This window comes from Poecilia formosa, unplaced genomic scaffold (genome assembly GCF_000485575.1).
Source record: "Poecilia formosa unplaced genomic scaffold, Poecilia_formosa-5.1.2 Scaffold605, whole genome shotgun sequence".
Classification (NCBI taxonomy): domain Eukaryota; kingdom Metazoa; phylum Chordata; class Actinopteri; order Cyprinodontiformes; family Poeciliidae; genus Poecilia; species Poecilia formosa.
This window is the reverse complement of record NW_006800544.1, coordinates 63,038-89,965: the sequence shown is the minus strand read 5'-3', so window position 1 is coordinate 89,965 and position 26,928 is coordinate 63,038. Positions and strand designations below refer to the sequence as shown.

Sequence of the window (26,928 nt, the reverse complement as noted above, 5' to 3'; positions counted from 1 at the left end):
CTTCCTGTTTTCCTTACAAAATATGAGTCCGCTCAAACCTTCACATCCTGTGTCGTTTCAGAATAAGGGAAAACTCATCAATGTAGCTCCTACTGTCTGTTTGATTAAAAAATATATATAGAAATTAAATAAAAACGTTAAGTCTGACAAAAAACGAAATAAATAATAAATAAAAGAAATCAATAAGGTGGAAAATACTGTCTAAAGCTCTGTGTCTGTCGCTTTATCGCTATTTTATTCATGATTCATCATTAAATACTTCCCTATGTCAAACCATTATTTAAAAATTAATTATCAGTAATTTATATCTACTTATTATATATTGGTTCATTATTCTCTCATTTTTAATTATGTAAAAAAATGTGGTAGCATTTTCTGTGTGTAAATTTTAGCATTAAGATCATAGCATACAATAAATCTTGATTCAGTTAATCAAAAAAGACAACACACTGCAGCATTGTGTTTTCTACGTCTCATTTATTTTAAGTCTTTTCTTAAATAAGTCTAATCTTGCTTGAGAATAAACCCAGTTAGACTAGAGAGACCATTATCAAATAGAAGTCGTATTTGTAAAAAAAAAAAAAACATGAGCAAATATGCATTGCAGATGATTTTTTTAATTGATCATTTGAGTCTGTTTAAACAGAGATTTTTTTTATTTCCCTCTTATTTTCTCAGCTGAGGATAATCTTAAATGATTGTAAAATCAAAGCTTGTGTTTTAGTAAAAATATTAAATTACTATTCGAAACAATATTGCAGAATATTACTTGTCCTGCCCTTCTCAGTTATGTAGTTTTACTCCAAGGCATTAGAGGGCGACATCACTGAAGCCTCATCAGAATGAGCCAGGGGTGAAAGGGGAAGAGTTGGACAGAACCACATGTATGTTGTTGTGTTGTTGGCTGGATACTCGGGAACTTGGTTTCCCCAAGTTACATCATTTCGGTGAGATGTACACTTGTATTTCCATTTATTAAAATGCTAAAGATGCTAGTTTTTATTCGGCGAGGTTAAATTTTGCATCCAATCCTCAAGCTAACACACCAAGTTCCATTTTCGGACACAAAGTATTTTGCTTGTAAACGGAGTCGTGTCTTGACCCTAATAAATCTTTGACATATTCTTTAGCTTGTTATTTAGTAATTGTATTTATTTTATTATCAGTGACTTATGAAAAGCCCATTGTCAAAGCTCGGAGAGGTGTTCTTTTGAAACTGCTGAGCGCTAAGCTGCTATAGGACTTTTGAGACAGAAATAAACTTTCCTCTTTTTGGTTGTAGCAAATGTTTTTGTGGCTTCATTTTATGAGATTTCAGAGGCTTTCATTGAAAAAGGATTCAACATTTTTTGTGTTGTTACTGTACTGAACTGTACTCTGTAACTTATATACTAGAAATCAACTTCTAGTCTTTAAACTGACTCTGATTGTAACCTTTTTTATACAGTTGATAAAATCTGGCTTAATACTTTTAAACAGATTGTTAGATCTGTTTTTTAGCTAACTAATTAACTGATTCTCATCATTTCAAACACATGATTTACGTTAAACAGATTGATGGAGAGATTTCAGAGCTTTTATTATTTCCCGATAAAACCTAATGAGATTCAAAAATAATGTTTCCCAGGTACTTTTCTTCTTATCTAGTGGTTCTTGTTGGAAGAAGATGAAGAGCTTCATTATCATAACTTTTGTTCATTTTTGTCATGTGCAACATATGAAATTATAAACTAATGGAAGAAAATAGATTCACCAGATTTTTGGATTGATGATCAGAAAGTAGATTTGTCCTGTCAAATGTTTCAGATTTTAACATGTTTCACTGATGTTGTTTCAGGTTGTCTTGAGGTAAAATGAGGAATCTGAAGCTGCTGAAGAGCCTTCGTAGCTCAGAGCTGCAGGGTCCTGGTTCTCCTCAGTGTTTCTCTGTGAGGTCCGACACCGGCTCTCTCCTCATCGCCTCTCAGTTCTCAGTCACAGAGTTCGACCCACACACAGGCGAGGTGCGGTACTCCTAATTTCTGTATATTTTAAGATGGCAGAATCTCTTTGATCAGATTGATTATTTTCCTCCCTGTTTTTCTTTTTCTTTAGGTTGTCAGAGAAACGTCGTTAACAGCTGAGGGCTACCTGCCAGAGGATGGCAGTGGAGTGGTGGTGGGACTGCAGGACCTCGCTGAGCTTCAGTCCGCATGTTTGGCCACAGCAGGCGGAGACGTTGTTCTCTTCAACCTCAACACCAGCCAGGTGTGTTTTGTTTTTCCACCCATCTATTTCAGACCAGTGCTTAATGTGATTTAGGATTATGGTTAAAAGCAGATTAAACAGCAGTATGTTCCACAGTTGGAGTGTGTTGGCAGTGTGGACAGCGGTCTTACGTCTATGAGCTGGAGTCCTGATGAAGAACTCGTCATTCTTACAACTGGTCAGTATATTACAGATATGTCACATGTGAATAACACAGTTTAAAAGGAAATTAATGTGTGGAATGATTAAAAGCTATAAGGGGACTTGAATATTTGAAATATGATGGCAATTTACTTCCTTTTTAGTCTTTCTGGTTTTTGTTTCTTTTTCATTTTCTTGTCTGGATTTGATTGTTTATTTTGTGTGTTCTGTTATTTTTTCTTATTCTAAAGCTATGAAGAGTGGAAATGGTTTCTTTGCAACAAATATAAGAGTAGGCACAAAAACTGATTCAGTCTCCAGCTTTTTGATTTATACAACACATATGAATTATTTTTCTTGACTTTTGTAATGTCTTTTATTTGTAGTTGGAGTGTTGATTGACTGTAACAACTGTTATGTGTGTGTCTGACTGTTTTGATTAAATAAACTAAAACTAAATCTTTGAAAAAATCAGTTTCTGCACAGTCTGGAAAACACTGTGATTCAGGTTGTACCACACATCCTTAAAAAATCCTTAAATTAATCTATCTAAAATTAAGACCTTAAAATATATTAAATTCATTTTAAAACATTTAAGTTGGGTCTAAATATGCTAATCACAGGTCTTACAAGTGAATCTTGTTTGTATTTTTTCTTCTTGTTGGGCTTCTCTGTCAAGTTTGAGTTGCACACAGGCGTCTTCATTGGTTTTATGACTCCTCTCTGTTTATAGTTTCTCAGTCTTAAATTTCAGTCAAGCTGGCATTTAAAGGTCTTAAAAAATCTTACATTTTACTGCTGAGACCTTCAGATATCTTGCAAAGGGCTGGAAAACTTGAAAGTTTGCATAAATTGAGAAAAATTGTTGTATTTTTAGATTCCATTGCTTATATCTAAAAGATTCATACTCACACAGAAACACTTATCGGTGCTTTGAATAAATAAATAAATAAATAAATAAACAACTGTTTTGTCTACAGGACAGGAAACGATCATCATGATGACCAAAGATTTTGAGCCGGTCACTGAGGTTGGAATCCACCAAGATGATTTTGGTGAAGGTATGCCAGCTTCAGATTAACTTCTGAGTGTTCAGAGATTAACTCTGCTAAAAAAAAATCTGCCTGGATTTAAGTTAGTCTCATTTATCATTAGTGTGCATGACTTGTTTTATTTATATTTTTTTGTTTTAGTGATGACTTGTTTTGTGTATTATGTTTGATTTGAACATTTCTCATTGAAAACTGTACATCTACATGGTTTGTTTTATAGGGAAGTTTATCACAGTAGGTTGGGGGAAGAAGGAGACTCAGTTTCATGGCTCCGAGGGAAAACAGGCAGCACAGAAGAAGATTCAGGTTGTTGATGATTCACTCAAACTTCAGACCTGCTTTAAAGATGAGAGTTGATTGAACTAATGTTACGTCTGTCCCATTTACATGTTTCATTGCAGGATGTGCAGCCAGCCGTGGCCTGGGACGACCGCAGACCCAGAGTCACGTGGCGGGGAGATGGTCAGCTGTTTGCCGTCAGCGCCATCTGTCCGCAGACTGGAGCGAGGAAGGTCCGAGTCTGGAACAGAGAGGGCGTCCTGCAGGCCACCAGCGAGCCCATCAACGGCCTGGAGCAGGCACTGTGCTGGAAGTGAGAACTCCTTAAAATACGCAATCTAAAGTTGTTTAAAGATAAAAAAAATAAAAAAAAACTATTCTTCTCCATGAATATCAAAGCTGTACATCAGTTTTACAGCTTCATGTGTCGTTCCAGACCTTCAGGTAGCCTGATTGCCAGCTCTCAGAGACATCCCAACAAACACAGCGTTGTGTTCATGGAGAAGAACGGACTGCTTCACGGAGACTTCACACTACCGTTCAGCAAAGACCAAGCCAAGGCATGTTTAAACTTCAGTGACTTGCTTCTGATTAAGTACATTAATAAATTCTGATTAATAAATATTTGAGCTGACAACATTGTGAGATCATTATTATAATGTGTGTGTCTTTAGGTGAAGGAGCTGGTGTGGAACAGCAACTCCACTGTTTTGGCTGTTTGGTTGGAAGACTTGACTGCTGGAGGGGATGGAAAAATCAAGAGTTACAGTAAGCACAGCACAGACATAATGAAAATATAGGTATTTTAAATAACAGCATATATCTCTAAATTTAGTTTTGAGAGAGATGGGGTTAACAAATCGAGTTTGATTGAGAAATAAATTTTAGATTGAAATCTTTTGATTGAGCAGAGAAAACAGGAGACTTTTGTCACATTCGAATGCAGCTACTACTCTCTGTAATGTCACTGCTGTCCCAGATTTTTGCCTTTTCTACATGTCTGTCTTCACTGTGATATTTTTTTTTCTATTCTTCCCCTGAGTGATACCTTTGCAATTAGTGCTTTGTGATGTTTCTGCAAACTATGGCTTTTAGGACTGAAATGATTAATTCTACTGAATCGATTATTGAAATAATCATAACTAATTTAGTAATTGACTAATTGTTAACTAGAGTATACAAACTAAAACTGTCCATTTGCTCAAAGAACAACACTCTCAGAGCAGTAATTACATCAGAATTGTACAAAAGTATACACATTTTGCATTTGAGATAAAAATAACCTTTTGTCTGTAAATCTGTTTGATCTTGTAGCTTCACCTGGTTCACATTCAATGAAACAAATCCCCTATTGTCACCTTTTAATATCCAGAAATGCAAAGATTAATCATTCTGCAAATGATCAAGCGTTCACTAAAGGAATGCTCTTATTACATTTTAGAAAATAAAATGTTTATTTTCTTATTTTAAAATGAATTGAATCCTTTGTTTATTTTCATATTTCTAATATTGTCTAAAAAATACTTAAGCAGTTGAATGAAAAATCTGCACAGTCCCAAATTGGGACACTGCACAGTTTTTTTTTTATCTGATTAATTGATCAAATAATCGATGACTAAAGATTAATAGTTGCAGCCCTAATGGCTTTAGCTAAAATTTGCAAACATAAGGTCAGCTGAACTTTATTATAGGCTATTTAGGGTTATTATGATTGGACATAAGGAGGCTGACAAAGTTTGAATCAACTAATTATTATTTTAAGTTGGTGTGAACTTAACATCTCTTATATTCCTCTCTGTTTCTTCTTGCTGCAGTCCAGCTGTGGTCGGTGGGAAACTACCACTGGTACCTGAAGCAGAGCCTGGACTTTGACGGAGACCCTCAGAAAACTCCTGTCTGCTTCTGCTGGGACCCAGAGCGCCCCCTACGCCTCCATGTTGTGACCCACAGCTGGACGAGCGTCGCCTACGACTGGGGCTGGACAACAGAGCGAAGCCCTGGACTGGATGTGACTGATGACGCCAGCGTGGCAGTGATCGATGGAGGTGAAAACAAAAAAGTATTTTATTCTGTACCTTGTTAATTCTATAACATGAGTTTAATGTTCTATTAATTTTTTCAGAAAAAGTCCTGGTGACGACCTTCAGGCAGAGTGTGGTTCCTCCTCCCATGTGTTCGTTCGAGCTCCAGCTGAAGTCACCAGTCAACCAGGTGACTTTCCTCTGTCAGACTGAACAGACCAATCAGATTGCTGTTTTCACCTCCAATGGACAGATCTCTGTGTTCGGAAAAGGTAAGTTGCAAAACTCTGGACTACTTTACAGCTTTTATATCATATTTGGTGTTTCATAGTGGCTCTCTAATGAATTATGCCGTTTATTAAAATGCTCTAGTCATGCCTATCTGCAGCAGCAGACATTTCTGCAGAACTGCCAGCCTGAAGCATGGAAAATTAAACAGAATTAAGAACTTTTTTTAGGGGGTTTTTCTAGCTGATGTTTTATATATACGTCATGTTTTTATGTAAATCCAGTTTCAAAGGAAGATTTGGACAAAACTGCAGATGGGTTCAGCATTTTGTCCCGTCCTCTTGTCCTCCAGAAATCCTTCAGGTAATTAAAGAAACCCGGTTAATCCAACACATTTCTGCTCCTCATTCTTTCTTGTAAAAAAAAAGAAGTCAACTCTCTTATTTTGACTTGACATGTCCTTCAGATTGACGGCTCCTCAGGACAATCCCCTCGCCCTGCGGCAGCTGCTGTGGCTACAGGAGGAGCTGTTTTTTGTCGTCACTTCTGGTGTTGTGCCCAACACCTCCACCCTGTTGATTCTTCATCCTGCGCAGGACGCCTCTGACACACTGGCTGTTCGGTCTGCAGACTTTGAATCCTCCTTCAACACTGTTTTAAAGTATTCAGAATGAATTTTCAAATTATTTTGCCTTTTCATGCTGGTTTTCATCGTCAGGTCTCAGGTGGAGGTTGAAGGTGTTGTGATCAGCACGGTTCACTCCTCTCAGACTGGGACGGTGGCTCTGCAGCTGGAGGACGGACAAATACGGAAACTCCTCTGGGGTGAGAAAACAAAACATAATCTGCTGCTTCTGATTTTTATGCTTCTATTCCACTGATACTTTTAGCTTTTGGAGAAACTACATTTGCAGCTTGTGTTTTCTTATCTGTTCATTACTGTGGATTTTTATGATATGCACTGAAACTTGTATGGAAGCATATATTAGAGGCGCATAAAATGTATTTTCTGTAAAATATTTTCTTTTGTATTTTGTTTTCAGATTGTCCTGAGATGTCAGTGGAAGACTGGCGCGACTCCAGCGGCTGCAGCATCAACTTTCCTGTTTCCTGCATCCAAACGGCTCTCTGCTGCATCAGTGGAACGGTACAAACATAACTACACAACACAGGCTGCTTTACTTTCTCTATATTCATTTAGCATTTATTAATATTTATCAATGATTGCACCCTTTGCAAGAATAAGTTAGAGTATTTCTAATAAACCTTGGAAAATTCTTCAAGTTTTTGATATGTATGGAAAAATAAAATAGAAAATATTTTTTTTGACTTTTTTTGTTTTTTTTTCCCCATCCTATTTTATAAAAGTTGCATTTATCCTCCAAAACGGACAAATACTTATTACTATTACTAATTAATATTTACTAATGCAAAACCTTAATTTTATTATTATATTTATACTTAACAGCAGTTGGATATTGAAAGACCCAAAGCTATAAAGACCCATTGTGAAGGATTCAGAGAGCCGCAGGTTGCAGACCCCTGATATATTCTCTTCCTCGTCTATAAACTCTGAATAGTTTAGAAACATAAGCACCATAAATTCACTGTAATGTATTTTTTTTTATTATTTCTCTTTGAAAACCTTGCTGGAACTGTAAGAAATTTGAAAGGTTTTGAACTGAAAACTGTGCTGGTCTTAATGTTTCTTTGCTTGATTTTTGCAGGAATACCTGCTTGGCCTCACAGACAGATCCCACCTGTATGCTGGAGACACAGAGGTGCAAAGTCAACGTGGTTTATTTGTGATCAGTTACCGTTTTTTCTTTTTTAGCATTAGCATTTTTATAAAACCTTCTTTGTCCTCAGCTTGCGTCCAACGTTAACTCCTTTGCCGTTTGTGACGACTTCCTGCTCATCACCACTCACTCTCACACCTGCCGCTGCCTCCAGCTGAGCACACTCACCCTGAAAGGTGCGGCAGAAACAAATAAAATGCTCGGAGACACCAAATGTGGTCGTCATCCTGTACATGGTGAATTTTTTCCCTCATGAAATTAAAAGTAAAAATCGTCTTACTGCAGGTCTGCAGGCGGCTTTGTCCTCTGATGGAGGTCAGAACGATGAGACGCTTCGGCGAGTGGAGCGAGGCTCCAGGATCGTGACTGTGGTCCCTCAGGACACCAGAGTGATTCTGCAGGTCAGCTCTGTTTATGTTTACAGAAAATTACAGAGAATTTCCTCCAAATGTGCCTTTCTGAGAGGTTTTTCCTAAAAAAAACTTTCAAAAATGTGATTCATGAGTTTATTGTGTTTTCAGATGCCTCGGGGAAATCTGGAGACCGTTCATCACAGAGCGCTGGTTCTGGCTCAGTTAAGGAGGTGGTTAGATGGGTGAGTTTAATATCCTTCCAGTTAGATTTAGATTTGTTACATATTACTTAACTGACTATGTTTGTAGACCAAAAGATTTCTACTCAAGGAACATTTTCCAGGATTAAGGATAGTTTTCTGCAACCATACCTTTCATCCCTTGTTTTGCTTTCACTGCATGCTTAAAAACTAATAACATTATTATAATGTTGATTGTAACAGCGGGCACTCCCGTTCATCATCATTTAATTTTCAAGAGTGACTTTTTTTTTAATTAATCAAGCTGTTGTTTGTTCACAGCTTGAAATTCAGAGAGGCATTTGAGTGTATGAGGAAGTTAAGGATCAACCTAAACCTTATTTATGACCACAATCCAAAGGTATGTATGGATTTTATAGAGAAGAGTCTCTAAAAATACTAGGGAAACAAAAGTTATGTATATTTTGTGGAACATCATGAGGAATTAAAAGCTTTTTTAGGTGATTTTAATGGGATTTTCCAGCTTCAGAACAAAGATCTTTCAATGGTTTCCGGTTTATAACAGTTTTACCCTGAACATCAATTCGTAGGGACGAAAATGAAATGGTTTAAGTTTGCTGGCAGCTTTTTGTCATAATGGGGTATAACCTAAGAAGAAAATTAAAAGATGTATACTTTTAAAACTATTTACAACATGTCCTACTTTTTTGACTGTTTCTTCTCCAGGTTTTTTTGGAAAACGTTGAAACCTTCATTACACAACTCGACTCCATTAACCACATTAACCTCTTCCTCACTGAGCTCAAGTAAGATGTTTATAAAGAGAAGCTTGTCGCTTTGAGTTAAAATCTTCTCCTTTATGACATGGGTATTTTTCTTTCCTGTTGTGCACAGAGAAGAAGATACAACCTGCACCATGTACCCCCGGCCAGAGAGCAGCCCGCCTCAGAGCCAGGCTGTGTCAGGCCAGAAAAAGGTTGACATTGTTTGTGATGCTTTACGGAAAGCCTTGGAGGCAATGGATGCAAACAAGTCAGTGATGTTTCACTTTTTTGGCAATTTGTTGATTGTTACTGTTAGGAGAGCAGCTGAGCAAATCAATACGCAAAGTAAAAAATATTAATTTATTACTAGTTGCTTTTCAACAAGTATGTTTTTAAAATGTGTCAGTATTGTAAAAAATATTTCATATTTTCATGGTTAAAAAAGCAAATATTAGATTAAAGTAATTAGTATGTGTAAAGAAGCGCATAAAATGTGTTTCTTGCTTCATGTTCAAATTTTTCCTCCTTAAAGGTTCTGTCTGTCCATTTTGACTTCTCACGTGAAGAAGACCGTTCCCGAGCTCGAGATCGCTCTGCAGAAAGTGCATGAGCTGCGAGGTGAGCCATACTTACTGATAACCTGCAGGATATGAGTTATGTGTAGATGTGCATTGGTCGTTTTTCAGTTATTTCACTATGAAAAATGTGTTTGTGTGATTTTAGAAAAGCCACCTGAAACTCCGGGAGCTGCAAGTGCTGAAGAGGCCCTAAAGTACCTCCTCTTCCTCGTCAACGTCAACGATCTGTACGAACACTCACTCGGGACGTACGACTTCGACCTTGTTCTCATGGTGGCTGAAAAATCACAGAAGGTACGAGACGATATGAGTCTTAATACAACTGATAGATGATCCGTGTCCATATTAATCAGAGTTGTTTTTCTAACATGCTTTATAATTAAGATAACGTTGTGTTCATAATGTGAATCTCACATAATAGTTCCCCTTCAATCTACTTCACCAGGGCAAACAAATACAAACATATTAGTTTACCTAGAATTTATTTTTTTATTTTTTTATCAAAAAAAAATAATGTAAAGGAAAACTTTTTAAGGTTCTTGTATGATAAAGTCTTCTCAATCCTTTCAGGACCCCAAAGAGTACCTTCCTTTCCTGAACATGCTGAAGAGCCTGGAGCCAAACTACCAACGCTACACCATCGACAAACACCTGAAACGCTACAGGAAGGCTTTGGTGCATCTCAGCAAGTCTGGTCAGGCAGCTTCTACTAGACAGTCTGATTTAATCTGGAGACATGTTTGAGGGATATGATGCTTATTTCTGGCCTGGATATTTTGCTCAGGAGAGGAACATTTTATTGAAGTTCTGCAGCTGGTGAAGGAGCAGAAACTCTTCAGTGAAGCCCTGCGGTTGTACACAGCAGATAGTCCTCAGTACAAGGTGAGCTGTTGTGGATTAAATCCCATCACTAGTTCACATTTCTCAACAGTTTTGATATCTAACTAGAGCAAGTCAATCCTGAGTGAGTTGAGTCTTTTTGCCTTCAGCTTGTGAGCTCTGCATATGCTGAGCACCTGGTGGGGCAGCAACAGGCCGAGCAGGCTGGCTTGTTGCTGTGGCGATGCGGCGAGCCAGTCAGGGCGCTGCAGGCTTTCACCAGCTGCTCCAGTTGGAGAAACGCCATCTGTGTGGCACAGCAGATACCGCTACCGCCGGACCAGTTAGCCCTGCTGGCCAGAGACTTGGCAGGTAACCATGACAACATGTAGTCTGACTGATGCGGAGAAATGCAGTGCCGCTCAGAAGTTGGTACACAAATATAGTAAACATGAATTTCATGTGACTTATACTTTTAATGATCAGTTTGAAGTCTTCTTTTTTTCTGAGCAGAATAAATATACAGCTTGCTTTTGAAAATAAGAACTATTTTAGTTGTTTTTTTTAATCCAAACAAGGTCGAAATTATACATTCAGACCAAAATATGCTTTTATTTGGTTACAGAGAAAGCATACAATTGTTAATGTCATCATCATAATTCTGGCTGGATTTTTTGATTGCAGAGTTATTCTTGAGTATTGGAGAAATTGTGTTATATTTTCGTAACATTTATTCTTATTTTCCATCAGCAAAGAATCTGCACTGAGGACGAGTTTAAGATCTCAGTCACTAAGATTCATGTCTGAGATGGATTCTGAGATGGAGAACCATGAAAGTCCTATATCTGTCATATAGTTACTAACTATCAGAGTGTTCATTCATGGCGCTCCTGCATCGTAGAAACTGAGTGGAAGAGTGAAGATGGAGTTCTACATTCAAATTTCTCTAAAAACTAAAAACTATGAAACTTGGATAATAATCCCAAGCTTACATTCAGACTAGTTTTGTTAAACTTTGAACCACAGAAATTTGGCTCCATGAAATTCTGATGAAGTTTTTTCTTCCTTCTGTCACAGAGAAGCTGACCGAGCAGCGGCGGTACTCAGAAGCTGCTCTGCTTTTGGACCAGTATGCCAAAGTAAGATTTCACTTAATTAAACTAGAAAAATTTGCACTTCTTGTGAAAATGCAATGTGAATGCAGTTGGCTGAATATTTTTAGTGAAAATTACCGAAGCATTTGAAGTCCACTGTAGAAAACTTGCAGACATTTAAGAAATAGACAGAAGCAGCCGAATAAAGCAAAATCTGAAGTGAGCTAAAAAGCTGTAATACTAATGACAGCCTCTAGGTTAGGACTAGCATCTTACAGTATCACACTGAGGGTTGGAGTAGGGTTAGATTGGGAACCTTTAGTTTTGTTTTTCTGAAGACTGAGGATAATATGAGCAAAAACTTGAAGAGGGATTTTATGAAATATGTAAAAGACATGAAAAGCTCAAATAAACAAAAGTAGTTGAAGGATATGACTACATTTTAAACTTTGAAATTTGTTTCTAGCTGAAAATACGTGGAAGTTGTTAGCTGTGAAAGAGCACAAAGTTTTTAGCAGAATTTTTCAGAAATTATGGGATGTTGTTCATTTCAATGGGGCCAAAAATGGTCACAAAAAGCTGAATATTTCCTAAACCGTATTAGATGTCAATACCAAAAGACATAGCTATAATATCCTGAATCAGCAAAATATGATAAAAGTTGAATGGTTGAAATAGCGGCACAAAGTAAGCCAAAGTAGCTAAGTGGTGAAAAGTGAACGGGAAACAGTGGAGAACTCTTCTAACAAAGTAAAATGATTTTCAACCAGCAACAGAGGCTGTTTTATTGTCTCACTATAAACATTTTTATTTGTTGCTTCCAACAGGATTGTGAGGAAGCCATCTTGGCTCTAATCACTGGTGCAGTCTGGGAGGAGGCGCTCAGACTGGTCTGTAAACAAACTCATTTTCTTTGTCAAAGTGACTTTTTTTTATTTTTGAGTTGTGTGGCATTAAAATATTTTTTTTATTGCTCAAGATTTATGTGCACAACAGACAGGATATCACTGAGACCAACCTGAAACCTGCTCTGTTAGAGGGTAAGATGAAAGACAGAACAGTGATTGTCTCCTCTTTTATGTACCATGCAGAGGACAGTTGGAGAAAAGGTTTTACTTTTTTTCTCCACAGCTGTGAACTCTCAAACTGGGTTCTTGGAGGCTCAGGTTGCAACATTTAACCGGCACCGGAGCCGTCTGGCTGTGGTTCGAGAGCAGAAAGAAAAGGCCAGACTGGATATGCTTGGTGAGAAAAACTGTGTGATGAATCTATTTCATTCCATCAAAATGTGTTTAAACATTTGTTTCTAGTTGTGTGTTAAACCATTTATGTTCCTTGTTAGATGAAGAAGGTCCAGACTGCCCTGATGCTGAGCTTTACTCTGAAGCTAGCAGTGTGTTGACCGCGTCTAAATACTCCCAGAGTAACTCCCGGATCTCCTCGTAAGGGGCACACACCTAAAAAAACATTAAGTTAATATAATATTTGTGTTGTTTTTGGTTTCAGTGTTTGGATTTCTCTTGCAGAAGGTCGTCAAAGAACCGCCGGAAAGCTGAGAGGAAGAAGCTGAGTCTGAAGGAAGGAAGCCCAATGGAGGACAGAGCTTTAATGCACGCCCTGAGTGAAATCATCACCACCGTAGACAAGATGAGAGGTACAAACAAGTCTTTTTATTGTACGTGTTGTCCACCTGCTTAGGTGCAGATTTTTGTGTCTAATACTAAACCAGGATCCCTAATGCTGGCTGTAAGCATTTGAACTGATCAGGCTTTTTAAGTTAAGATTAAAAATAATTTTTTGTTTCAATTAAATGTCATACATATTTCTAATTTAAAAAAATATGCTGCAGGTTTCTCATTAATTAATCTCATTCATTAATCTAGCAATGTATGCGGAGATTAAATGCATTAAAACACGAATGCCAATTTCCTTGAAATTCAAACTAAAATGATTCAAACATATGCTGTTCTGTTTTGGGTTTTGTTGTTTGATGCTTTTCCAGACCAAAACAAAAAGTGTGAATCTTCCATTTTGATGCATTTTATAAATGAGGAAGAAAAGAAATGCTTCATATTAGTGGTTTGGGGAAAAACTGGATGACACAAACCAGTCTGCATTGGACATGCTGCAGTAAGGAGTTCTGGTGAACGATGAATCTGTCCCTCCGTCCTCCACAGAGGAGATCCACAGCCTCCTTAAGGCCTTGGTGCTGTTCCAGTTCGATAAACAGGCCGGGAAGCTGCAGCTGGCCTACGAGGAAGCCCTGCAGACAATGGAGGGAGCCGTTCCTGAGGTGTGGCCTGAAGGCCTGCTGAGCAGCAACGCTCCGGTAAACATAACACCCTCTTCAAAACTCCTTCACTCATCATATGTTCTTTTTTATATTTCTGTTGGGCACCAAAAATCTAAAGTTTATTAAAGGTTTTATCTAAATGACTGGATTCAGGATCCTAAATAATTTGGCTACAAAAGCAACAAAGATGGTTGTATTAAATACTTCTTCTCATCTGTTTTTCCCATTTGTTCCATTTGCATCCATGTCTACAAAAACTGTAAATCATGTATTAACTTGCTGCTGTGGCACCTGAATTTCCACACTGTGGGATAATAAAGGATATTTCTATTCTATTTTTACATAAATAAAACAGTTCTTATTTCTGATTAAAGGTAAAACATCAAAGCAGTTGAAACTGCAAAAATGTTGATTGAGTGAACTGTAATCAATACTAATGAGAAATAAGAAGGCAGAACTGTTTGCACAATTTTTCTAAACATAAATTTTGCTTTTTGAAATGTTTTGCCTCTAAAGGTAACGGGTCCAAACTCCACAGCCAACAGCATCATGGCTTCTTTCCAGCAGCAGCAGCAGAAACCTGCAGCATCACAACCAGGTCGGTACAGTTTGTGGTGTTAAGATTTGTGTTTTTTTTATTTTTATCTCCATCTCTTAACCCCTGTTGCCTTCAAAGTAATGCTCAAACCCCATTTCATATTTTATTTTTGTATTTGTTTAAGGATAGCGTAGCCTGGAGCTTACATTTTATTACATTTTATTGACGGCCTTTTATTTCTGGTTTGTTACATCAGAACTTGATGTAAAAAAATTTAACTTAAAAACTAGATCTTGGTTTGGTTTGGTTTAGATGAGATGTCAAACAAAGTATTCAAATTTCTTCCTTTTGAATAATTAAAAATCATGCTATAACTGGTCACAAACTGAATTGAAAGGTCTGAAGGGTTTAATCCACGTTAATCCTGTACAAATTTTTCTAAGTATTATTGATTTTAACTGATCTAAGTTTGTGCAAATTCTAAAAGAACAAAATCGCTTTTTACTTCTACTGAATTGGAAAAAACCTCTAGCCCTGTATTGTTAAATAATCTGTGACATGAAAGCAAACCAGGTGAATATTTTTAACTCAAATGTCTTGTGAAAAACTGCCAGAATATTTTCTAAGTCAAGTCTTGAAATATGTAGATATTGTTGACATATAAACAAGTCTTTGCTATGTGAGCAAACATTTAGAAACTGTTTTTTTAGAGAGATTTGTGCCAGATCTGCAGATTGGAGAAGCGCTAATGTATTTTGTCTTTTGCAGATCCTGAGATCCCAACAGCACCAAAGATGAGAAACGGTGTCAAGTGGAAGCTCACTATTCTTAAATAAACAAAACACGTAGTATTGTTTGATTTAGTTTTTTTTTAAACTGTAAAGTACAATTTCAGTTGTATAATAAAGATTCATTTAACATCTTCTGATACTGAATCGAGTTCCTTTTTTTTACATAAATAAAACAAATATCAGCGATTTATCTCCATTCCTAGAGTTATAGTTACAGTGCTGCTCCACAGCAGATCATTCAAAAAAAGTTGATTGTTGCCCACCTGCTCTGCCCTGATAAATTAAATCTAACGCTAAATCCAGTGAGTTTTGGTGTCTCTGAACCAAGCCCTGCTTTGCTCTCAGACCCGTTTTGCTCGTTTGGCCGCAGCACGCCGCTGGTTGATGGCCTTGGTGGAGACGCGGAGTTTCCTCATTCGTAGCTGCCGCAGCCTCAGCTGCAGGTCCTTGGGAAGTTTCCCCCCCTTTGCCAGAATGTCCTTTGCTCTCCGTCTGGGTGTCTTGGTGAGGTTGAAGTCGCAGATTGTGGGGAAGTGGTCGTACATGACGTAACATGTACGGGAGGAAGGGAAGTAGCCTTCAGCGCTGACCGTCAGGCGGTACTCGCCTGGATTCAGCAGGCGCCAGTAGTCGCCATCAGCCACTGCAAGAGGGAAGACCAGGCATGATAAAAGCAAAGAATAAAAAAACACTGCTGCAAGAGAAAAATATTATTTAAGCCTGAGTCACTTCTATAGAAAAACACAACATTTTACTAAGTATTTTTATCTAATTTCTAGTGCAAATATCTTAAAACACTTGAAAACAGACAAAACTAACAAGTAACATTTCAGCAGAATAGGAGCTTGTTTTAAGTCAACAATTCCTTAATATTGATGAAAAAGTACTTGTTGCCCTGACAGATTATCTCATGACATGGGAGAATGTCTTGTTATAAAACAAATAATGTCAGTAGAGCTAGTACTTCAGATTTATCCAATTAATGAAGGTAGAAGATGAACATAAATGCCCACATTCTGCTTTTGGTCAAATTATAACACAACTCTGAAAATAATTTTTAAAAAGTTGCAACACAAAAAAAAACATTAACAAAAGAAAATGTAATTTTGCTGAATAAAAGTTAGAACCCAGTGATCTGGGTCTGAAGTAGAGAGATCATGTCAAGATGAAAGGTCAAAGGTTCCTGTCTGTAATGCTCCAGTCATGTCAATGTCATCATTGACAGCAGGAGTACCAGCTGTTCTAACTCTAGAGGGCGCTGTGTATAAAAAATAAATTGCACCTGATCTGATGTGATGATCGATGTCCTCGACTTTGATGATGGCGTCTGCTATTCCCACCCCGGTGTCTTTGTCCCGGATCACACCCTTAATCCCACGATGGATCTGAACATTCGAATGAGAAATGTATGCAGGCTGAAGTCCTAAAGCATTACACTGTTACAGATTATATTTCATAATGTAAAATCAAAATACAAATCTCAAAAAGCAAACCAGGTCAGATCATTCTAGGTCAAGTCAAAACTTGCTGCCTTCAGTTTGACTTGAAAGAAATCTTGACTTTTGTGAAGAAAAGTGGATTCTTATCACTATTCTGTAAAAAAGAGTTATATTAGTGCCTTTTTATGTTTCCATCACGACTATTAAATCCATCTCATTAACTTTTTATTCTGAGTTTGTATTTGTTGCACATTACCAGATTCACATTAGTCAGAACCGATTGTTATGATAAAAAAAAAAAGTGCAGTAATATGTGTTCCATCAGCATGACCTGGTTTTACTGAACAGGCGTGTGAGGAAATTATGACTCATCAGCTGGATTATATGTAACTTCAGACGTTTTTGTTCCCTTTAAAGAGAAATAGCTTCTGTGTTCAGTCTGTAAAAACAGATTTCAGTACCAAAAGTCTCTTATTGACTGCCTTTGGAAGCTTCTTCTCTTTATTTTTAATTTTTTTGAGAAATTATCTTAATCAACTTAACAGACTAATCAACTTAGTCGTTGATTAGGCAAGATGTAGAGAGACATTTGATTATAGGACACCACAACTACAGCTTTTGACTCATAAATGTGAGTAAATATGTTGAGAGGACCCAGGTATGGAGGCAAAATGATAATTAAAAAAAATGCCCCCTGAAAGTGATGCTTTCTGACCTGCTCCATGTAAACCAGCAGAGACTCTCTGTTGTTCTCCCACTCGATTGGAAGTTCGCTGGCGTGAGGAAACTTATCGCAGGACAACTCCACTGTCACCTCGAAGCAGTTGGTGTGCAGGTAGCTGAAATCATTCATACCTGCACGAACAGAAAACATCACCTGCAAGTGTCAGAACAAGTAGTGCACTCATTCAGTGTTGGCTGTAAAGAGATATGTTGACAGGGATTTAGAATTATTGTCAAAATTATTGTTGCATTATATTAAATTGTATATCCAACTAAACATGGGCTCTTACTTCCAGGTACGTTGTGCCAGTCGGCCCCATTGATGATGTTGTTGTATCTGAGGAAGTCCTTGTTGTGGCACGGCCTTCGGTCTGGGTTGGACATCACCTGGTTGGATCAGACAACAAACTTTCCTCAGTCCCTTCCCTGAGGAGGAAGTTTGAGCAGGGAAAAGTGAGAGAGACCTGATTTGTGCTGGCATACGCTGCAGCCAGCCAGCGGAAGAAGCTCTCATCAGGGGTGGGTGTGTGTTCGCGCGGCGCCCAGTCCCGGGTCATATCGTACGGGTAGGTGACGACCAGCTCTCCTCCATGGAGGTTTGCACCCAGAGCAAACGGGATGTTCTGCATCCAGCTGATCACAGCTCGAGTTTCAGGTGCAACCTTTTAAAAAATATATATCATTCATGCAAATGCTAGCACTGCTGCGTTGCAGCAACACATTACTGAGTTCAAAAGCCTTTCTCCAATGGTGTACTAGTGACACAGTTGATAAAAAAAAAAGAAGTAAATTACAGCCAAAGTTTATCAGAAATTTTCTAAAACTTGGACATTTCTGAATTTGAAGTTTAAATTTTGCTACAAAGAAAACTCAGAAATTTTGAGATTAATCTCAGAAATATAAATTTCATTTTTTCTAGCAAATTTTCTGAGATGAATATAAAAATTTCCTTGTTTTTTCTAGAAATTACTCTGAAGATTTTTTTTGTCAGAAATGTTCTCTTGTACATTTGTTTTTTTTATATCTACAATCTAAATTTTAGAATGTGAAGAAAAACCTTTGACAAATGGTATAATAGGAGTTTGAGGGGTCTAAAACACAGCAGATTTATATAAATGCATTACCTCAACACCGCATCAACAAATTCTGAAAAAAGTTCCAAAGTTTTAAATTTAACCCAAGTGCATTGGCTTAATCTTACGTAGCTATTTTTCACGTAAAATTTAAGTTGATGTGCAAGTTTTGGTGAGTTCGTTCAGGCAAACTTGATGAAGTTTTGTTGATTTTGAAACAAAAACTAGATGTCTGCATTTCTTACAAAAGCCTCCTCAGAGGTGTATTGTTCAGGGATGGGGAAATAGTGGTTGATGAGTTTGGACTGGTCTGTCTCCAGCTCGATGGCAGTCCACATCACTGAGTTGAGATCAGCAAAGTTGTGGTTCATGTCGATGCCTTCGTAGCTGTACCGTCCCAGAGCCCAGCCGGCCAGCTCGGAGCCCTGAGGACGCAAGGAAAAGGATTTGGTTCTGTTTGAAGCTCTTTTTAAGCTCAGAATAGGAACATTAATTCAGGTTTTCTGGCACCTTCTTAAAGGCCATCTCGTATCCGTCTGGGTTCATAGAGGGCAAAAGGTGGATGCGAGTCTCTTTGACCAGATGGACGATCCGCTGGTTTCCTCGTTTGTACTCTTGGCACATGTACTGCATCAGGTTGAGCAGAAGCTCCCGACCCAGCACCTCGTTCCCATGCATCCCTGCAACGTACCGAAACTCTGGTTCTCCTGAAACGAGCATCAAAACATACATGCAAATCGAAGAACAATACTCTTTGCTTTTCCCTTAAGAAGCTGAAATCCACTGTGGTAATTTTTTCCCTTATTTTCTGTCTGAGTATTTAATCAGCCTCCCTCAGCTCCACATTGATTGCTTCTCTGACATGTTTTTTTTTCTTTTGCTGGGAAAATCTCCCCCAAACTAAATGGGCCAAAGAAAACATTTGTACATCTCAGAGCAAACATAGAGGAACTCCAGGCGGAGCAGCTTTAGGTTGTGCTTGACTTGACTGTTGATGAGATACATCAGTATATAGTAAATGTTTGTCCAGGCAGTAAATTTGTACTTAGCCATGAAGCAAAACAGCTAGCTAGCCAGTTAGCAACGGTATGCTAGCAGCGAGATTCTGTAGCTTTAAGCCACAGAAGGCAGATTTCTATGAGGGTCTTGGCAAGACAGAAAAATCCCGAAAAAAAACATACAAAGAATTTACTAAATGAAATAGTCCTGCCAAGACAAAATTTAAGACCAATTTACTTTTTTAAATTAATTTGAGACATTTTAAGAATGTGTGGACACCCTGTTGAGAAAAAATAACTGAATTTTAAATGAAACCTGTTTGACTTTTGTCGACAAAATCTCCAACCAGGTTTGACTGATTCTAGAGAATCTGGACTATATTTTAGAAAAATCTTTGCAACCCACAATCTCACCCAGTTCATGTTTCCCAGGATTGTCTGAGATCTCCATGACGTAAAGCTTCAGATCCTTGTAGCTTTTCCCGATGCTGTAAATACGGGTGATGTTGGGGCATTCATCATGCACAGACTTCATCAACTGGAAAAGAAAATAATTGTAAATTTAACCACATACTGTCTGAGAGAGACAGAAAATTTAATTACAAAAGCATGAATGTACCCAACTTTCCTCATGTCACTTTTTTGTGTAGACTGCATGAGTTTTGTCATAATAAAGGAGATGTGGATCCAATTTATTCTCAGTTTCAGATTCAGGAAAAGGGTCTTCAAGCAGACACTAAAGTGAAAATGTTAAAGGCTGAACATTTGGCCCTACTTTTCCAAACATACACAATTTTCTATAGTACTAAGCAATAAGAAAGAACATTAGCAGACAGCAGAGTGGAGTTGACTGAATAATGTTTTTACTGTAAATATAATTTCTGGACAGATTTTGGTGTCCGTCTACCTTTCTCATCTCCTTATAGTTGTGGTGCTTGAAGTCCAGTTTGTCTCTGGACTCTGTTGGTTCTGTCTGCCATGCATAGACATTACTGGGATCTGTGGAAAAGGAACAAAGACAGTTAATGTTTTTCAACCGTTTTAGATTTTGTGAAATCTAAATGAAATAACCTAACTGTGTTAGAGGTTTTATATGGAGTCACCTACGATTAATCAATTATTAAAATAATCGTCAACTTATTCATTTACCAATTAATTATTACCTGATGTAATAATTGATTATTTTGTCCATCAAAATAGAGAATATTCTGATGGATCAACATACTCAGAGCAATAATTTTTATAAAAATCGCAAATCATTTTGAAATGCACTGAAGTTTAACATTGCTAAAGAGTTAGTACTTTTGAATACTTTAGCATGCTACTGCTTTACAACCAAACAAACACATAAAAAATAAAATGTTTCCTGCTGTTTCTTTTCTCGTACCAGGAAGTGTGCACCCCAGCACTTCTGCCCTGAGGCAGATGTCTCCCTCTGTCCCGTTCTGATACCACGTCTGAGGGTTGATCCGAATGTAGCGTGCCACTGCGGGACTGTCGAACAGGGAGAGGACTGGAGTTTCTATGTCTTGGTTTCCTTCAAATATCTGCAGCAGAAGGTGGTGTGCTGAGTGTTGGTGATACTAAAGGCGCACGCAGAAGGTGGAAAAACGTTTTTCATGAAATCAGATTCTCACTCACAGCCTCTTTGCTCCCGTTCATGCAGGGCTTCCAGAGCAGCGTGTCGTTACTGAACTGAACCTTGTACGTTTGGACCATGTCCCAACTGCATGCAAGTCAAACAAATATGTAAAGAAAAGAAGAGAAAAAACAAAAGAAAAGAAAATGTGTGGCAAATGCAGAAACTTTGCAAAGAGGCTGAAGTAAAAGCATAAATATTTTCATATTTGGAGGTTCCATCCAGGGTTATGAAAATATAAAATGCTTTGTTTTTTAAAGAATTTTATGTATTTAAATTTTTCAACATGCATCCCAACATAACAGCAAAAACTCCCTTGTTGCCACAAGTGGATGGAGTATTCAAAAGTTGCATTCAAGTCAGAGTAGCACTACTTCAACATATTTTTTACGCAAAGTAAAAGTAAAAAGTAGCTGTGTTAGAAATTACTCAAGTAAGACAAAAAAAAGTATTTGGTAAAAGTCAGCTCAAGTACTGAGTAATTGATCAAAACATTAATCATTTAATATTTAAAAATGATGAAATCAGATGGACCAAATTAAAAAGTTATGTAGACATTTTGTTATTTTAAAGATCAAATTGAAAATATTTCATATAAATAACAGTTTCAAAAAAGCAAAATCAGACAAAGGTAAGATTTTTCCAAACCAGTTTCTTTCAATATAAAGTTTTTAATAAAAACTGCAGGTGTGTGTCTAAGTCCGGTGAGTGGTTTGGTTTTAAACAAGCTTGTTGTTCCCACCAGCACTGACCTCCAGATGGAGTTGCGCCCCTGCAGGATGGCCCCGGTGAAACGGGTCAGCTTCTGGGCATCAACTTCCAGCCATTGGTTCTTGTCTTTGTACCGAGCGCACCAGGCCCCGTCGTAGATATCCCCATCGTCTATTCCAGACTGCAGCAGAAGAACAGCAGTAAAATGTACAGCAGGGTTGAATCTGCAGGCAGATGATGTGACATGTACCTGGATGTTGAGTCGGCCGCGGTGAGGTCCCAGGCCTTGTCGCTTGTAGGATGAAGCCCTCAGCTGAGCGTCTTTCACCCTCAGTGACTCCAGACCCAGAGGAGGACATTCTGACAGTCAACAGATCTTTATGCATCCTTTAAAAATGAAATTTGTTTTCTTAGCCTCTAATTTTGCACAGACCGTGTTTGGATATGTGGAAAGGCTTTAATAAAATTAAAAGTTGTGCAAGGTATGACTACACTGCAGAAACATAACATATTACCAAGTATTTGTTTCCATTGCAGAGTTTAGTACACTTGAAATAAAACAAAACTGACAAATGTTGCAGTGCTTCCTGATATCTGCCTGTAGTATCCATCACCATTCAGAACACACTGAAAACCCTAAGGTAAAACCTGAATTAAAACTTTTGTAATATATACTTTATATAAATTATATGATCCAAACACTGACATATAGCTATAGAGCAACAAACAGTAAATTGCAGAGAGTCAAGGGATTAGCTCTGGAAAGCCTGCAATGTGCAAAAAGGATGGAAAGAAATTTGCTTCGATGATGAATCAGTAATAGTACAGCAAAAAGTACAGTACATGCTTTTTATATTCAGTTTTATGTTGCATAGTATGAAAGAACAAATAAAGCTTAATAGAGCTTCTTCGACATGCTGCCATTATTGAATTCACAAACAGAAAGTGTTCAGGTAAGCAGCTAATTTTCATATCAAATTCATCCCAAACATCTCCAAAATCTCCTGTGTCAGACAGACTCAAGAATAAATGCGTCACGTACATGACAACTAGAATCTCTCAAGTTAAAATAAATGTTTTGGGAAATATATCTGTTGAGCTCATTTAATGAACTCCAGATTAGGGAGGGAAAAAAGAAAGAAAGCAGAATAATCTCAGATCTGATTTTTATGCCATCCCAACATCTTTTGCATTTCCACTGAAGCCTCAGACTTAGACAGACTTTTCATTGTCTGCAGTATTCGGCTCAGCTGGAATTGCCTCTTCCTGCCAGGAAGATCCCTTAGCTGCTAAAAAGTGTCAGACTAAAGAGTTGAAACTGTGGAAGTGACTGCTAAAACCCTGCCTCCATTTTGCCCTGTGGTCCTGAGGGACCTCTCCAGCTTCTTGTGACTAAAAATGACTGTTTGGTGTTGCTGACCTCTGGAGTCCATCCAAACAGCAAATATCTCCTGAAACCACTGATGCTGAGCTGGAGAAACTTGGCAGAAAACACAAAAATCCTCAGCTTAAGCAGCTGATTAACTCGATAAATGTAGAAAAATCCAAAATAAATAAGCAATAGTTTATAATAAAATCTTTTGAATACCAGAAGGGCAGAAAATGTATTCCCCTTTTCCGCTAATTTTTTTTTATAGTAAAACAAAAAGCATGATTCATTTTCAACTTCCTAAACAACAGAAAGTCTTTCTCACACCGTAGTTTCACATTAAGGTCTTTCTTTAATTTATTTACCAACACAATATTCAAAGGTCCTATAAGAAAGGGAAACCAGAACACGTGCATCTAAAAAGTGATGCCAACTTTAGAAATAGAAAGAAAAATGTGGCACATGAAAGAGAGAAACATCGTTCAGCTGATTTATCTACTTTGTGCCAAGTTTTTATTCTGATAATCAGCTTTTAAGTTGATGTTTCTGCCAGGATGATACTGGTTAAACTAAACACAGCAGGTTTAGTCTAAACAATTATACAATCAGCTCACAATATACAGTATGTCTCACATCAGCTCTGGGGTGAGAGTGAAAGTCACTATTATTGTGTAAAAGGCAAATATCATCATATTTCAGAGTCGTTAGCGCATTAAAGCAGATAAGTAATGTTAAATTTGCTTTTCTGATAAAAGGCCCTTTTGTCACGCCGGTTAAAACTTAACGGCTAAAGTCTGGAAATCTTTCTCTGCAGTGACAAGACTGATTGTTTTAATGGCTAAAAATCAATATTTTTTATTGGAGATATGCCAAGTGGACGCCTGGCCGCTTATTGGCAACGTGGAAAAATGATGGAGTAACTCAAGCAGTTCTTTTATGCATGACTCAGGTCTTCAGCAATTTTCTGCAGTGTACTCAGCTGCCATTTTTCCTTTCATGCTCCTCATCTGAATGATGAATTGAATGAAGCAGAATATAAATACACAAAGAGATAAGCCTGAACATAGCTGGAAATAAAAGAAAATGATGATATATGCCCTTAAAGAAATTAGTCATTTCAGAATTTCTTCAACAAAAAGCCCATTTGCTGTTTTCTTCTGTGGATTTGCTGATGATTTTGAGAACAGGTCAGTTTGATGTTTAACAGATACACTGTTTTATTACATAAAATATCCATGACTTGATCAATTGACAACAAAGCAAAACCCATTTCAGAAAAGCAGCAAATGGGCTTTAAACTTTGGTCCTTGTCTGATTGTCATACTGTGTATTTCAGAGCCTTACTGAATACATACGTGAGGCAGTTTTTGTGGCAGCTGACTGGTGATGTTTGACCTTTTTGATCTCTGGTTTTGGTGTTTTAGTGACCTTTGGCTTCTTAGGAATGACTTTTGGTTTCTTCAGGACATTTTTGAGCTTCTTTGCTACCGTAAGGCTTCTTGTGGATCTCTTTGCTATAAAAAAGGCAAAACACCTTTTAACAAGACTTTATACAAGACCATACACCCTAGAAAGGATTCACATGGAATGAGACTAACAAAATTTTTTGAAAGGTCCTGTGTAAATAAAAGGTAAACATATGGAGAAGCAGCTGTCCACCATTAAGCGTGGCTGATGATCTGTGATGCTGTGGGCCAATTTCTCCTACAAAAGCCTTGTAAACATTGTTAGAGTTCAAGGTAGCATAAAGTCTTTGAAATACTTACAGTTTGTACTAAAATATGCTGTGCTCAGTCTGAAAATGGATCATCAGTGGGTTTTGGGAAACATTTGACCAAATCAAAAAATAAATTGTTCAGCAGACACTAGTTTTCTTTGATTTACATCTCAGACCCTAATGACTGGGAGAAAAAGAGCAATTTTTCCCTGTTTATTTAAACTCAGTCATTAGAAAGACCATCTGGGTTTCATCAGCATAAAACGTGACCTACCCCCAACACTCGGACACAGAAATGCGAAAAAGATGCTTTGCAGCTACTTAAGCTTTAAGTACAAATCAAGGCTGATCAGATTAAAAGCATGCTAAACTTTAGTTACTCTTGTGCATTTTCTTCATATTCAGAGCAATAACATTTATTACCACAGTGGTGCAATGCATGCATATTTAATATAGACATTTTGCAAAGAAATAATAAACATGTGGACATTAGCAGTCACTTTAAATTTGAAGACTGATTCAAATGCAATAAAAAAAGTTTTATCAGACAAAATTGTCTGATAAGACCTCACCTAATTCCAGAGGACCTTCATCATCTTCTTTTTCCGTTTTCAGGACTTTCCTCACTGGTTTCTGACCTTCCTTCCCAGTCGGGCTCTCTGTGGTGGTTTCAGCTGTTGACTTTCTGTAGCTGGTTGTGAATTCTGTGGTGGGAACCTCTGATGCATTGGAAGTCCCTGCAGAAAAAAGAATCTCTGTGGCAACATCTACACCTGAAACCACAGTAGGTTTGACCAGTAATGTGAAATCTGTCAAGTGGCCACAAACAAAGACAAAGAATCCAGAAGCTGAAAATATCAGCAGAGAGATGGGAAGAAATGCTGCCATAGTAAGCCTTTCCAATGGAAAACCCTCACACACTGAACACTCATTCAACCTCCCTGACCTGGAGCTCTGCCTCGCTGTCAAGCTGCAACTAGTGGAAACTGTTTCCTTTTACACACAAGCTATAGTTGTGTGTAAAAGATATTAGTTGTAATAAAATTGCTTTCAAGGCAAACAAAGCAATGGGACCAACTTTGTTATTTTATACCATAGTAAAAAATAAAATAAAATAAATTTTATTTTTGTAGTGAGAAAACATGTTATCAGAAAGCAAAGCCTAGACTGGCTAAAAACTAGCATCATGCTCTGCTCTTTTTTTGTCAACTCAACGGATGTGCGGCGCACTGAGGAAAAAGTACTGGCCTTTAAACTGTCACTGGTTGCCATGGTTACCCACATTTATCTTGCCGTTTTAACATTAGCTAGCATGCTACCAGCATCCAACTAACGTGATAAAATAAGTTATGCTACCAAATGCCCTTCAGTGAATGGGACACGTCTTAGTACATGTTGCATGCATGAATAAATGGTGAGAGAAAAATGGCTCAAATGTCAGTAGGCAGAAGACATCACATACTTGGAATATTAAATATGTTTTGTTAATGGCAATATTATCAGCTCTCAATGAGAAACAATTGCTTCCTGGAGGTGCAGATTCTGTTGACGTTTTACCTACTCGCTAACATTTGGCCGTGACATCCTTAGTGCACCAGTAGGATGTTATGAAGTTTACTGGAAATTACCTGTGCTGTAAACAACCATCCCTTGTTCACGAAAAAAGATAACAGACATTCATAAACACAAATCATTAATGTTTAGATTTTAGTTATGATCAAGCTGACTTAAAAAAAATAAATTTGGAAGAAAAAGAGGTCTTCATGCAACACAGGCTTTTATTTTGAAGCTTTTGCTGAAAAGCCCAACAGTTTTCTCTGCAGAGCAGCTGCTTTAAGAATCAGTGGACCCGTTTGTTTTGGGTTTAAATTCCACCAGGCCTCTGCTTCATGAAAAATGGGTGAATGTAGGGTCCTTTTTTTCCTCCCACAAAGACTGGCTAAGAAAGTTGAGACATGTTTCAACAACTTAAAGCTTAAAAAAATGAAAACAAGAACAAAATTTGTTTGTTAAATACCTTACAACTCTTCCAGGTCTGTTGTTTAATTATACACCAAAATAA

The 26,928-nt window shown here is 37.6% G+C and overlaps 2 protein-coding genes across 5 annotated transcripts; one reads left to right on the top strand and one right to left on the bottom strand.

Annotated features, from left to right (window-relative positions):
* Positions 1 to 841: 841 nt before the first annotated feature.
* elp1 (elongator acetyltransferase complex subunit 1) lies at positions 842 to 15,331 on the top strand. Its single transcript, XM_007541376.2, has 36 exons — positions 842 to 947; positions 1,838 to 2,003; positions 2,095 to 2,247; positions 2,344 to 2,425; positions 3,369 to 3,449; positions 3,661 to 3,746; positions 3,842 to 4,032; positions 4,156 to 4,279; positions 4,394 to 4,487; positions 5,534 to 5,764; positions 5,842 to 6,012; positions 6,253 to 6,331; positions 6,435 to 6,590; positions 6,687 to 6,793; positions 7,012 to 7,115; positions 7,696 to 7,749; positions 7,838 to 7,943; positions 8,053 to 8,168; positions 8,289 to 8,362; positions 8,642 to 8,720; positions 9,047 to 9,126; positions 9,215 to 9,352; positions 9,617 to 9,702; positions 9,808 to 9,956; positions 10,233 to 10,356; positions 10,447 to 10,544; positions 10,652 to 10,853; positions 11,559 to 11,620; positions 12,403 to 12,465; positions 12,555 to 12,615; positions 12,707 to 12,820; positions 12,918 to 13,017; positions 13,102 to 13,229; positions 13,753 to 13,904; positions 14,385 to 14,466; positions 15,175 to 15,331. The coding sequence occupies exons 2-36, from the start codon at positions 1,854 to 1,856 to the stop codon at positions 15,240 to 15,242; spliced, it is 3,945 nt and encodes a 1,314-aa protein (XP_007541438.1). The 5' UTR covers positions 842 to 947; positions 1,838 to 1,853; the 3' UTR covers positions 15,243 to 15,331.
* LOC103130076 (probable carboxypeptidase X1) lies at positions 15,261 to 25,997 on the bottom strand. Of its 4 annotated transcripts, XM_016665648.1 has the most exons (15): positions 25,439 to 25,997; positions 24,505 to 24,663; positions 22,031 to 22,140; positions 21,822 to 21,961; positions 21,072 to 21,156; positions 20,818 to 20,977; positions 20,338 to 20,429; positions 19,845 to 19,968; positions 18,943 to 19,139; positions 18,678 to 18,857; positions 17,824 to 18,021; positions 17,650 to 17,746; positions 17,352 to 17,491; positions 16,480 to 16,582; positions 15,266 to 15,840 (listed from the first exon to the last, which is right to left on the bottom strand). In XM_016665648.1, the coding sequence occupies exons 1-15, from the start codon at positions 25,752 to 25,754 to the stop codon at positions 15,539 to 15,541; spliced, it is 2,403 nt and encodes an 800-aa protein (XP_016521134.1). In that variant the 5' UTR covers positions 25,755 to 25,997; the 3' UTR covers positions 15,266 to 15,538. The 4 variants fall into 4 exon arrangements, with proteins under 4 accessions (XP_016521133.1, XP_016521134.1, XP_007541440.1 ...); XM_016665647.1 differs by having other exon boundaries at positions 15,261 to 15,840; positions 21,822 to 22,140; XM_007541378.2 differs by lacking the exon at positions 24,505 to 24,663 and having other exon boundaries at positions 25,439 to 25,996.
* Between the last annotated feature and the right edge of the window lie 931 nt (positions 25,998 to 26,928).

Excerpts from the sequence above, each read along its gene's own strand:
- elp1 (XM_007541376.2), top strand. The coding sequence starts at position 1,854 with ATGAGGAATCTGAAGCTGCTGAAGAGCCTTCGTAGCTCAGAGCTGCAG. Across the intron at positions 6,794-7,011 it reads AATACGGAAACTCCTCTGGG|ATTGTCCTGAGATGTCAGTG; the intron begins GTGAGAAAACAA and ends TTTTGTTTTCAG. Across the intron at positions 8,363-8,641 it reads TTAAGGAGGTGGTTAGATGG|CTTGAAATTCAGAGAGGCAT; the intron begins GTGAGTTTAATA and ends GTTTGTTCACAG.
- LOC103130076 (XM_016665647.1), bottom strand. The coding sequence starts at position 25,754 with ATGGCAGCATTTCTTCCCATCTCTCTGCTGATATTTTCAGCTTCTGGA. Across the intron at positions 24,664-25,438 it reads TGAAGGTCCTCTGGAATTAG|CAAAGAGATCCACAAGAAGC; the intron begins GTGAGGTCTTAT and ends CCTTTTTTATAG. Across the intron at positions 18,858-18,942 it reads ACGAGATGGCCTTTAAGAAG|GGCTCCGAGCTGGCCGGCTG; the intron begins GTGCCAGAAAAC and ends TTGCGTCCTCAG.